We start from the raw sequence: 12,901 nt of genomic DNA on the forward strand, positions 1-12,901 counted from the left end.
AAAGATTAATCATGGAGTAAGTGGAGCCATAAAATGAATGAATAAATTAATGACCTTTATGATATTTTAATATCTTAACTTCCAGAAACCTTCAGAACAGCTATTAAATGGACCTTGAGATGAGTGTTTCATTACCTACTTGTAATTTCTTCATAGAGTATTGTTAGTCTAATTAACAGTGTGTATCGCTCAGTATAGTTCATCATATTCAACATAAATAGCAACTATAGGTGTCAAAGAAGTGACAACAGTGTGCAATACATCAATTTGAAATAGACAGTAAAGAAGCATACCAACAATGTATGAACACTAGTTACACCTAAATTGTTTTTAAGTGCTCCAAAACCAGACATTTTTTGTAATTATAACACTGAAATCAACATATTAGTACAGCAAAATGCTAAATCATAACATTTCTATGATTGGAAACTCTCTTGGGTAGCATTACAGATTACAGTTTGAACTTATCAGCATGTGTTATACTGATATGAAGGCCAAAACAGAGACACAAACAAACAGAAATGAACAAAAAAATGCTGTGATATCTACTGCCTGTGCTCCACATGGAAGACTGAGTTTTAGATACTTGTGAGACCCATAAAAAGCCAAATCTGCTGGAGACTGTCAGTGATTAGATGTGCTTGTTTAGAGACACATTTTCCTGGCTCCCTTTTAAAGCCCTCGCTCCATCTTTGTTATTTTGTCTGTATTTTTGTCCTTTTCTGGCGTTAACATTTCTTGTTCTGATGTCTCAGTAAATGTGCTTTAGATGTCATGGCTACGATTCTCCTGAAATAGAGATATTTGATCTCAGAGGCATTAACCTGAATATGCACATCTATCTATCTATCTATCTATCTATCTATCTATCTATCTATCTATCTATCTATCTATCTATCTATCTGTTTAGTATCCTCCATACTAACATAGTCCTATGTCAAAAACAAGTGGGTTACTCTACTCCTTGAGCTACTGAAGTGACACGTGATCAATTTGTTCTCTAGCCTTTGAAGTTAAAATTGTTTTTTGAGTGGCACTGACAATGAGACCAGAATTTCTTTCATTCTGGCCTGAGTAGGCAGAAAAGTAAAAAAAAAAACTGTGTTCCTCGGTTATTGTGCAGCATCACGATGCTCTTACCCAGCATGCCCTGTAGTGATTGTGCAATTAGAGCGCGATAGTTTCCCTCAGGGCACACTGACAGACCATCACAACACTTCAGGAAATAAGAGAACAGCTCTATTTTTAGTAAAATGGTGGCAGCACATTTTTGGCAATATTTAGTAACTTTTGAAGAAACTTCATAAACTTGAGAAATCTGAGGATTTTCTCAAGGAATGCAGAAAATCACGTGTAAGCCCTGAACCACAGGGAAGACAGCAAGCATTACGGATACACTGTACTGCTTAGTGTATCTGCAAGTCCAACACTGGGACTTTCAGTTATGATCTCTAGGAGTGAAGCAGTGCAGAGCTACATTTTAAAAGTGGTTCGGTTAGTTCCCCAAGCACCTTTAGTTTCAAATGAGTCCAGGGACCTTTACCTTTACTTTCCACTTCTCCTTCCTCTTTTTCTTCTAAACTGCAATCAAGCTGGTTAGTAAGGTTGGAGGCAAACCCCCCCCCAAAAAAACAAAAGAGGGAGAGAGAATGATGCTCAAAAACAGTGCAGCAGAGGAATTTCCCAAAATGCCTCCACTGTTACAGCCTTGCTGTCTGGTAAAAGCTTGACTGTTCCAAACAGCACAGTCCCAGTCTGCCATGCAGCCTTAAAAATGTGTGGCCTCAGGGTGCGCTGGTGGCACTGTGGTTAAGACACATTTCACATAGCTGCAACCTGCTGGTTTAATTCCTTTATTGCATATAATACCCCTCTGTCTCCCTCCCCATTCTGTATCTGCTTCACTACTGTATACCATCTAAAAATGTTAAAATGCCCTAACCTGCTCGCCCACAAGAGAAAAAAAGAAAGAAAAGGCAATCGACACTCTTTAAACCAAGGCGTAGACAAGCCTGAAGACACCACAAGGGTGGCCTTTCTCAGACTTCCTAAAACTCTCCCTGGAGCTTTGCAGTGTACTCTCCAGAGAACACTGTAAAGCTCTTCATGACGAACAAACTGAGTTTCGCTTTAAATCAAAACAATGAGAATATTTTAAAATGCAGGTCCTCATCGCATTAATAAATGTCACGTACAGCCTGTGGCTGATTATAATGAACAAGGTACTGAATGGGCTGCAGTTTTAATACTTTGAACTTATGTGTGACATAGAGAGACACAGATACACCAAGCATACACCAAGCCTCATAAAAAAGATCTCTCTCTCTCTCACACACACACACATAGACACACACACACACACTACACAGGAATGTAAATGGGTGTGACAGACAGAGCAGCTAGGCAGTGAAAGAATTAGGCTAAAACTACTTCATGTTAACCTCAAACACAGAAACCCACCATGAATACATATGCAGACGCCTGCCTCTCCAGGTAAGTGTTCTCTTCCAGCTGTCCCCTGACTATATTTATCAATTTAACCCTTTCCGTGCCTCTTTTTTTCTTTTGAATAATTTCTCTTACCTGTCATAGAAATGTCGATGAGCCCCAGAAAGTGCATCAGTTTGAGGGAACTGCAGACCACCAGGAGGATACCCACAGTCTGCAGCCCCTCCACCTCCCACTTGTCTTGGAAGAACAGATGCATCCTTCCCCCTTCCTCTCCCTTTTTTCCTATCACCAGAAATCTTTCTCTTGCCTAGGGGCAACCGTGCCCCCCCCTCAGTTTCCAGCCCAGAATGTAATGTCTTTGTCTTCAGTCCCTCCTCTCAGTCTCCAGCTATATCCCGGCGTTCGGCCATCCTAACTCCGCGCAGCTCCCCACCCGCTGTCTTCACTGAAGGTAGATTGTTATTCTCCTCGTTTCTTCTTCGAGAGTGGTAAGTGCGTGGCAGCAGGAATTTCGACTTGCTACTCCACCCCCACCTCCTCTGAGGCTGTCAAAGGTGGTTTAAGTTCCAGGTGAACTTCGGACAATGCACTGTGTATGTCCTGGCAGGTTGGTGGCAATTGTTTTCTGACTCTCTCTGGTTTTCTTGCTGCTGACTCAAACTCTCTGTTCTTTCTGCCTGTCCTCCCTCTCTTTCTTGCCTTACCTCCGTCACTCTCCTACTGCTGTGTCCCTCCCCATGCTTAATTGGGTCAGTGATGGAAGTGAAGGGAGGAAAGAGGGGGATGAGAAATGGAGGCGGGGGGAAGGATAGAGTAGTACTACTTGTAGGTAAAGAGGGGAAACAGAGAGGGGGAGACATGCGAGAGACAGATGAGAAGAATGAATGGAGAGATGAGACGGGAAGAGAAGAAGGGAAAGGAGGGATGAGAAGGAATGGTCAAAGACAAACAACGATGAGAACAGCAAATGCAAAAAAAAACCCAAAACAAATAATCACTCCAAAAGAGGCAGCTATGGGAAATGGAAGGATAAATTTAGGCGGAGAAGAAGCAGGAAAAGACTTAACATAAGGGAGGGGAAAAACTGTGACGACAGAGTGGCAAAGCATCTGACCCAGCAACGACTGTGGACAAACTCACAGATGTGACAATCTCCCCTGAGTATAAAGTCAACACACAAACACACAGCCTGGAGGTGAAATCTGGCTATCAAATATTGCATTTGAACTCCAGCGCAGCGTGGAACATTTCAGCTGGGATGAGATCTATTGCTGTCACATCTGCCACACTGACATCCAAGTACAGACAGGCACATTGAACGGGAACTAGAAAAAAACAAAAAACAACACCCTCCCCCTAGAAAATAATGGATTTAATGTACCAGAGTGGATAGGAAACTGATTTAGACACTTAACCTTTCAACAAGGTGCACAAGGCATGAGTGAGTACAACAGGTAATAATGTTATGAGCCCTCTAAAGCACAGTGTATAAGGGATACATGATCAAGGAAATTATATTTCTAAGTGGAATTGAGATATCCCAGCTGAACTGATATTGGATCCAGTCATGACCTTATTACTATAAGTGGATCTGTTATTGGCAAGATGCGGCCAATCCACACTAAAGTCATTTTCTTCGTTTGTCAGTGCAAAAATTGACTGTCTGTACTGCTAAACCTGGAATTAAGTAACACCTACAACTGATTACTGTGAGTGGTGGTAACAAGAACGACGTACTGAGGCATAAGAATTGCAAAAAGTCCTCCAAATGAAATGACAAAATATGTAATTCATAATCTTGTTCCACAACAATGCATTTCTACATTTTCTAATAAACAGCTCCTGTCAGCAGGGCAACATTATTATTTGTTTTCTTATTTCAGTAACAAATAACTGCTGTAAAAAAAATTGTTTTCTAAACTGCTACATGGTTCAGATGTTAAGAGGAAAAGTGCAATATATATTTAAATACAATAACTGCTTACAGATATAGAAGGCTAATGGTCATGGCTAGGAAGGAAGAAATATTAAGTTTTTATAGGAAACGGGATGAGAACAATGGTCTTGTGATACCGTGAACCCAATCTCAATGTCCACACTCAAAGACTTGCAGACTTTGAAGTTCGTTACAGCTAAATCTGTGAGGCCTTAGGGCTATCCCACTGTCAAACAGTCAGGTGCACAAGGGCTCTTTGGCAAACATTTTGAGTCCTGTTTGCATACTGCATTTGTGCAGACTGTGCCTTTGCCAAGTTCATTGTGATTTCGCTTTAAACACACTGTTGCAGAAAGAAAGAAGAAAAGCAAAGTTTATGTATTAATCTTTTTTTTTTTTTTTTTTTTTACATTTTTGTTTGATGATGAAGTTTGAAAAAACTGATAAATTATTTAAAATAACTTCTTCTTTCCACTCTGCAATGTAGGAGACAGGAAGATTTCAAATGACAGTTAAAGTACAGAGTTGGTAACTTGCGTTTCTTTGCCAAGGCAGGCAAGTGTTTTGGGAAAGTAATGTCATCTACTCACTAATCCATTCACCAGTGCTATACAAAAAGGCAACCGAGTTCATGTTCAGTGTCAGAAACTGGGCAATCACTGTCAACTAATGTTTCCATTATTCTAAAGCAGACATTTAATTTGTGATGTCAAGTAAGGAACAAGTGTTCATTAAAATAAATGTCTTCACAGGTGCTGTTCTATAAATAATCTACATAACGCATTGTACGCTCACTGGATACGTCATTAGATGCATCTGTTCAACTACTTTAAAATGGAAATATCTGATCAGCCAGTGACATGATAGCAATTCAGCGCATTTAGGCACATAGATATGGTCAAGACGACCTGCTGAAGTTCAAACTGGCCATCGGAATGAGGAAGATTTAACTGACTTTGAACGTGGCATTGTTATTGGTTCCAGATGGGCTGATCTGAGCTGTGTACTGGAATTTTACCACACAAACACCTCTAGGGTTTACAGCAGGGATGTCACACTCATTTTACACTGAAGGGCACATATAGCCCACTGTGATCTTAAGTGGGGTGGTGATGATTGAAACTCACCTTTCAGTCTTCACCTACACATTTAATCCCTGAGATATCTTAATATAAGATAAAGAAGGGCAATCTTAACAGCACATCTCAGTTTTTCTACATCATAAATGTGTAAATTGGGAGAAAATCAGCAGGAAAAGCTGTAAAATGTCTAAAAAATAAAGTTAAAAAATGTATGCCCGCTTTCATATTTTCCAAAGCCGTCCAGTGGGAGTCGTTGCCAGGCCAATTCTTGCCCACAGGCCTTATGTTTGAAATGCTAGTTTAGACAGAATTGTCTAAAAAAAAAAGAGTAGATATCTACAAATGCCATGTCGATACCAGAGGTTAGAGGAAAATGACCAGACTGCTTCAAGCTGACAGGAAGGTAAAGTAACTCAAATAACCATTTGTTACAACCAAGGAAAGCAGAAGAGTGAGAGAGAATGCAGAAGAGCATCTCTGAAGACTTAACACATTGAACCTTAAAGTAGATGGGCTACAGCAGCAGAAGACTACACCACGTACTACTATTGTCAGCTAAGAACAAAAAACTGAGACTCATCAAAATTGGACAACAGATGGCTGGAAAAACATCGTCATGTGGTGACTCTTGGTTTCTGCTGTAACATTCAGATGGTTGGATCAAAATTTGGTGTAAACAACAAGAAAGCATAAATCCAGCCTGCCTTGTATTAATGGTACAGGCTGCTGCTGCTGGTGTAATGATGTGAGGGATATCTTCTTGCCACACTTTGGGTACCTTAGTTGCAACATAATTCCCTACCTGAGTATTGCCGCTGACAACCCTTTATAGCCACAGTGTACCCATCTCCTAATAGGTGCTGCAGCAGTCAGGAAGTTCAAATCATCTCAAACTGGTTTCTTGAACATGACAGTGAGTTCACTGGACTCATATGACCTCCACAGTCACCAGATCTCCATCCAACAGATCATCTCTGGGATGTGATGAATGGGAGATTCACAACATGGACGTGCAGTCGTTAAATCTGCAGCAACTGTGTGATGCTGTCATGCCATTAGGAACAGAATCTCTGAGGCATGTTTGCAGCACCTTACTGAATCTATGCCATGAAGAATTAGAGCAGTTATTACGACAAATGGGGATCCAGCTCAGTGCTAGTAATGTTTAGGTAATGAAGGGGCTAGTGAGTGTATTAACTTAAATAGAATACGCAACATAACTTTCTAAATACTGTGATATATTCAGGCCAAACTCCCAAATACAGTCAGAATCAAATCAAGGATAAAAGTGCTACAGATCAAGGCTGGTCATACCTATCTGTCATTATCTCTTACCTAAAGCATTATTATCCCTGTCATATACCAAGACGTTGCTTCTCTCCTCAATATTTGTTCAAACATGACGGCTCTGTGAGTCCAGGAATATTCTAAGGCACTGACTTTTGATCTTACTGTTGCAGTTGCTTCTAATAATGGTAACAAAGTTTAGCTTGCTTCACTGTTGCACTGTTTGTATCCCCGTACGCACTGATTTGGTGACTTGTAAGTCAAAATATGTCTAGACATCCAGGTAACTGTAAAATCAGAGCGGGCTAAATTTGGTTGAGAAGTGAGGTTTTTTGTAGACATCTGAAATGAATGCAGCACATCCTTTGTTTCAACAGCTTTTCACATTATATGTTTTCATGTAGCGCAGAAAAAAAAATGATTATGCTTTTATAATAAAAGTTATGCAGAACTCAAACAGGAGTTTGCATTTACTAAGCCAGGCAAAAGATGAGAGGACTCAAATGCAGGAAACCAGCAGATAATTTTAAAACTGAGAGCTTTTGATATGAAGAAATGCTGATTTGATTATTGCTGCTGAAAAACTGGGAAAAAATCTAATTAAAGAGCAGAAGTAAAACCAACTGGGCTGAGTGATTGATGAGTGATTTCAAAAGAAAATAAAACGTAAGCAAACAGAACCAACTAACAGCAACGGCAACAAACAAATAAGACTTCTCTGTGAATCTTTTTTAGTTTTAAACTTTTAAAGTACATTTAAATGACAAATTCACACTTTACATGACAATGCCAGGAGACACTGCAATTGTTTCTTGTCAATGACGGCCCTTAGCGACCAATTACCAACTGACGCTGCCATCTCTCGAGCCAGGCCATTACTGCGGCTTAAAACAGAATGGCTTTCACAACTTATCTAACAAGCTGCAACTACAATGGCTGGAAATGAAGCAAACTGTTAATTTTAATGAATTTTCACTTTCAGGTTGACACTGCCTCCACTCTAGTAAATTTCGGAAGAGATTTCATCTTCCAAAACCATTTTCTTGGGTCCAACATAAACACCTGAATCACAGCTCCTTTTTCAGTTGATACTCATGCTCTGTAATTACAATAATCTGGTTTTAGGAAAGGCTCAGAGCAAGAAAAAAAATTAAAAATTAGACTACTTCTTCCATCTTCTTCGTATTACTCCTCCTTGGGTCCTTGTATTGCCTATTCATTAATCCTCCCACAACGCTCGGTGGCCCGATCATTTTTCAACTGAGAAGCTGCTTCATGTCACCGTAGAAGATGAATCAATTACTTTGGTGAAGTGAAGGGGGTTAAATGGGCTGGACCCGGGGAAATGCTTGTACTGATTTTGAAAATCATTTTGCTAAGCTTTCAGGAGGCTTTAATGTTTGAATGTGTCTCAGATGGCCAATGACTGAAAGCAATGATTGACAGTTCACTCGCCTGCTGCTATTCCCTGGCCCCTAAACGCATCATGTCAGTGATACTCCCACCACCACCACCGCTACTCATGTATCGATGCTCCAGGAGTTATGCTTTGAGAATGTCTGGATGCAAATTTGACTAGAATTTGATACCTGTCCATGTCACAGAGTAGCTAGAGGAGCCAATATTATCTTTGATGGGGTTATTTTATTTATATTAAATATATTCAGGATGAGGTGGAAAGTTGGATTTACATATACTTACAACATACTAATCTCCAAATCAGTCACACTGTGAAGCTTCTCTGTATTTAAAAGTTTGGTAAACAACAAAATCCCGATTAAACTCCTCATACAATAATTGTCACTTCATTTTTAATCAGCTGAGGTCTTTGCAGTCGGTGTCCAACAGAGTGTGTCTGTTTGCTTGGAATCTGACAGTCTGTGTGATATAATTAGCAGGGTAGTGGTTATCTGAGATACTGCTCCTTTTTTTTATCCCCATCTTAACCATCCATCACGTCTCAAGGTGTTTAAAGGGCAGTTTGAGAAATCACAGATGAAAGGGTTTTGGGTTTGTTTGTTTTTTTGCCTAAATTGTTTATGTGTCATACAAACGAGAAGGTGGCAACTCTAATGCATCCCGAGGGATATAATGACAAACATTTACTTGGGAGAATTCTAATCTACAATAAATGGTGACACCCTCACACATGCGTGCACACGTAGACTATAATAAAATGTTGGGTTAATCAGTCTTACTTGATTAGCCTCTGTGAGGCATAGTTTGCCCGAGGCCAGACACACCAAGTAATTGAAATACCTCCATATTTAGACGTCTACCTGGGCAATTATTCCTCTCAAAACTGATTAAAATGTCTAAGAGAGTGCAAGGGGGGGAGGGTGCGTGTAATATGTGTGTGCGAAAGCGTGCAGCGAAGGAGACACAGAGGAGGTCATTGACAAATGGTGCTCAAAATTGGCTAGTGTGTTTCCAATTAGATAAGTGAAATAAGAGATCCATTTGCATAGATCATTAGCTTTTGAGGATATTTTTAATACGGCGATGGGGGACAAAAACAGATTCTACTGAAGCCGAGTCCTTTCAGTATAAACTACAGAGACCAGCTAATGAACAGTTTTCTTTAGAAAGTGCACACAACCCGGTGACACAGACGGATCAAAAATGTTGTCTGTTTGGAGGAAATGAGACGTACTAATTTATGTTTCTGGGAGACATCAGCAGCATCCGAATGCTAAGTTTAGGAGTCTCTCTCTTTTACTCGTGTGACATTTAATGATAGGGACTAAAGTTAGGATCAACCAGAAAAGCTAGATTTGTTACAGTTTATATTTAACAAATACATGATGAAAGTGCCAAAAACTACTGGAAGAATATCATTAGTCTTAGTTGTTAAATTATCGTGTGTAGGTTAAAAAAATGTAGCTGATCTGTTTACAGCTCATTAAATCAAATGTGTTTAAGGTCTTTAAGGCACAAAATTGACCATTTTAAATTTTGACAAACTTTAGATTGAAGCTATTAAGCAGCACACCTGTAGAGGGCAGTGCAAGGTAAGACATGCAACTAGCAAAACAGCAGTCAACAATGCTGTTCAACTCTTGGTATGCTCTTTCCTTGTTACTGGCCTTGATTTAATCCAGCTGCAGGGAGCAGTTTGAGAGAAATGAAAGATCACAAGCTATTAATGATTTCCAATGCCATCTCTCTCTCACACAAGCGCGCATTCCCTGCAAGATCTGCGGTTGATATTATGGCATTGTCTAAGATCAAAGCAGCAGCAGACCAAACAGCATTAAAGTTGTACTTTGAACCTTCTGACACTCAGCTTTCATGCCTTTTTCTAATGCATCCTGTGTTTGTGAGTGGTGTAAAGCAGTCAATCTAAATTGGGTTTGCATCGCTGACAACAATCCTCTAAACCTATTTCTATCAAGTCATAAAACCTCTGCTCTGCTGTTTCCTGCCAGGAGCCAAATCAGGAAAACATCCTGTGGGTCGATACAACAGAAAAAAAAGGGGGGGAAAAACTTTATCAGCTAAGAGGGTTGGAATCTCAGCACTCCGAAGGTTTGGTTTCAGCTGTGGAAAGATTTGTTTCTAAAACGACCACTAAAACAACTCTTAAGTTTAAATTAGTGCCACAGCAACTATATTACGGAGCAAACCAACTACTTTCTCAGCCAAACAGCACATTACTATGCTGGAACACAAGACAGTGAAACATGTACTTTGAGGAAAGCTCAGCCAGCATGCAGCAACTTACAGGAAAGTTATCCCAAATGCTTACTGGTATCCTGCCATGAATAAAGATCAAATTGGCAGTTAAATCAATGACAGAACGACAGCAGCCTGTAGCCTTATTCTGTTGTTGTAGGACAGGGTAAATAATAGTCACTGTCTGTCCAACACAAATGTTTTATACTCGTCAATCCTGCTGCCAGGTTTCTGTGGCCTTGTTAATACTGTAATGTAAGAATCATGGCCAGAGAAAATTTTAAAAAGAGAAGAATAAATAGAGAGCTGCACCATCGGGCAGCGCTTTCAGTCTTTACTCCAATTTACATTCAGCCCATTGGGGTCAAAACCAAGCAAGACACAGTAATAAAACTTTACAGATGTGTGGCTGAGACCTGAATTATTCACGACCATTTGCCCTGATGGTTACCTCTTATATTCTAATACATGAAAGGAAAGTGCAGCTTTACCACAAGTAATGTCTGCAGCCTAATTAAGTAGTTTTAGGAGTAATTGTTCTTACCATAACCACAGCTTACTGTCTTCTATCCCAGCATAACCATTGCCATCTCAAAAACCTATGTCTTATATTTTAACAGTGCCTGTGTTCGCCTGCTATATGGGTTCTTATACCAAAGAGCAGGGATGTCAAATTCCTTTTAAGGTGGGCCACATACAGCCTATCTTGATCTTCAGTGGGCCAGACTGTAGAAAATCCAATTTCCCATTCATTTCCTGGTGCATTTTCAGTTTTTGTGAGTTCTTATTTTATTTATTTATTTTAGTGTGGACACATTGGAAAGAAAACTGAAATTTCTAGAGTAAATGGTTAAAAAAAAGGAACTTTTCTATAATTTAATTGTTTAGCTCTCACTTCATTAGTTTGGTGTAGTATGAATGGCCATGGGGGAGGTCTTTATCCCTAGTGCAAGCTTTAAAATGTATGAAAATACAGTTAAAAGTACAAATTTTATAGCCACCATAAGATTTTTCAAAGATGTCCACTGGGCTGGATTGGAGTCTTTGCTGGGCCATTTCTGGCCCCCAGGCCTTATGTTTGACATCCTTGCCATAAAGCAAGATACAGTCTATTCAGCTGCTGCTTATCAGCTGGCTCAAGCTACCTCAACAGAGGATCATCATTTTGTACTTTGATTCAAAACAATGCTACCAGGTTTAGTCTGTCTGACAGATCTGCTACAGCTGGGTGGGTGAATATTTCATCAAATATTGCTGGTTTCTTTTGTGCCTGAGAAACTGCTGAAGCAACTCAGAAAAATCAAATTCATCTTGAAAACAGCACAGCCGAACATTAACGGGTTAAGCTGCGTAGCGGAAAATGGTCTTCAGATATGAAGCTAAGCCGCGCTAATGCAAATCTTTCAAATTATAAAAAATGACAGATTTTTTTTCAAGGTTAGGTTTGTGTGTGTGTATGTGTGTGTGTGTGTGTATTCATTAGTTTGTTCTCAATGTTATCATCTTTCTCCAGCCGTGTGTCAGAGGAAGAGCAACGGAACGTCAACAACTTCTGTTCTTTTATTCACAGAGCACCTGCCATACAAATACAGTCTCTCATTTACACACACACACACACACACACACACACACACACACACACACACACACACACACAACCGCCATAATGAAATCAGGGGATAGGGAGCCAGAGAACGAAGACAGACAGTGACAAAAGCAGAGAGGAGGAAGAAAAAATGAAGAAAAAAAGAGAGATGGAGTGAGGGAAGGATGCAGAGGAACAGAGAGAGTTGCGTATTAAATATCCCCTGTCTGATCCTCCCGTGTCCCAGGCTCTCATCTTCTTCCTGGCTAGCCATCAGAGGGGCAGAGACAGAAAGAGGCTCAGACAAGGTCAACAAGGACAGTCTCCTTGATCTTCGTTGCACTTTTATTGCAGTTTATAAAGTTTGCCACAATCGGAATGATCCTTGTCCAAACCATTGATAAAGTGTCTTAACTGCTATCGTTTTAAATTTCTCCAAAAGAGCCCAATGAAAAGTCTTTCAACAATTCACTGCTGCAAAATGTATGACTTTCGGATAACATTTTTAAATGTGCTTTTGGTCTGATATAATATACGGATGGTTTTAGTGTCCACAGACCTTTATACTGGGTGTGAAGCAACACAACTTACTCTTAATGGACTGAATGGACTGCAAACACACACACAAACACACACACCCATCTGCCCTCATTGTAATTGCCCTTGTGTTGATAGGTAAGCTAATAGACAATGCAGCCTGTGTGTGTGTGTGTGCGTGCGTGCGTGCGTGTGCGCGCGCGCATGTGCATACATACGTGCTTGTGCTTAGACACAAATAGGTCTTCTACTGACCGCTAAGCTTTTTACCTGCTCTTATCCATCTCCTTCATGTTGTCATCATACTTCCTTTCCATCAAATAGACACACACCAACCAAGGATCCTAG

At 40.1% G+C, this 12,901-nt stretch overlaps 1 protein-coding gene across 4 annotated transcripts in view; it reads right to left on the minus strand.

Moving 5' to 3' along the window:
- The window catches only part of LOC134639670 (Kv channel-interacting protein 2), a 104,251-nt gene that overhangs the window by 5,768 nt on the left and 85,582 nt on the right, over positions 1-12,901 (minus strand). Inside the window, exon 1 of one of the 4 annotated variants that reach the window (XM_063490994.1) lies at positions 2,584-3,441. The exons of the other annotated variants lie outside the window; for them this stretch is intronic. Within the exon in view, the coding sequence (XP_063347064.1) occupies positions 2,584-2,707 (124 nt within the window). The 5' untranslated portion in view covers positions 2,708-3,441. Of the gene's footprint in view, positions 1-2,583; positions 3,442-12,901 lie in introns of those variants that run through there. 4 annotated transcript variants of the gene reach the window in all.

The sequence above is a fragment of the Pelmatolapia mariae genome, linkage group LG13, assembly GCF_036321145.2.
Source record: "Pelmatolapia mariae isolate MD_Pm_ZW linkage group LG13, Pm_UMD_F_2, whole genome shotgun sequence".
Lineage (NCBI taxonomy): Eukaryota > Metazoa > Chordata > Actinopteri > Cichliformes > Cichlidae > Pelmatolapia > Pelmatolapia mariae.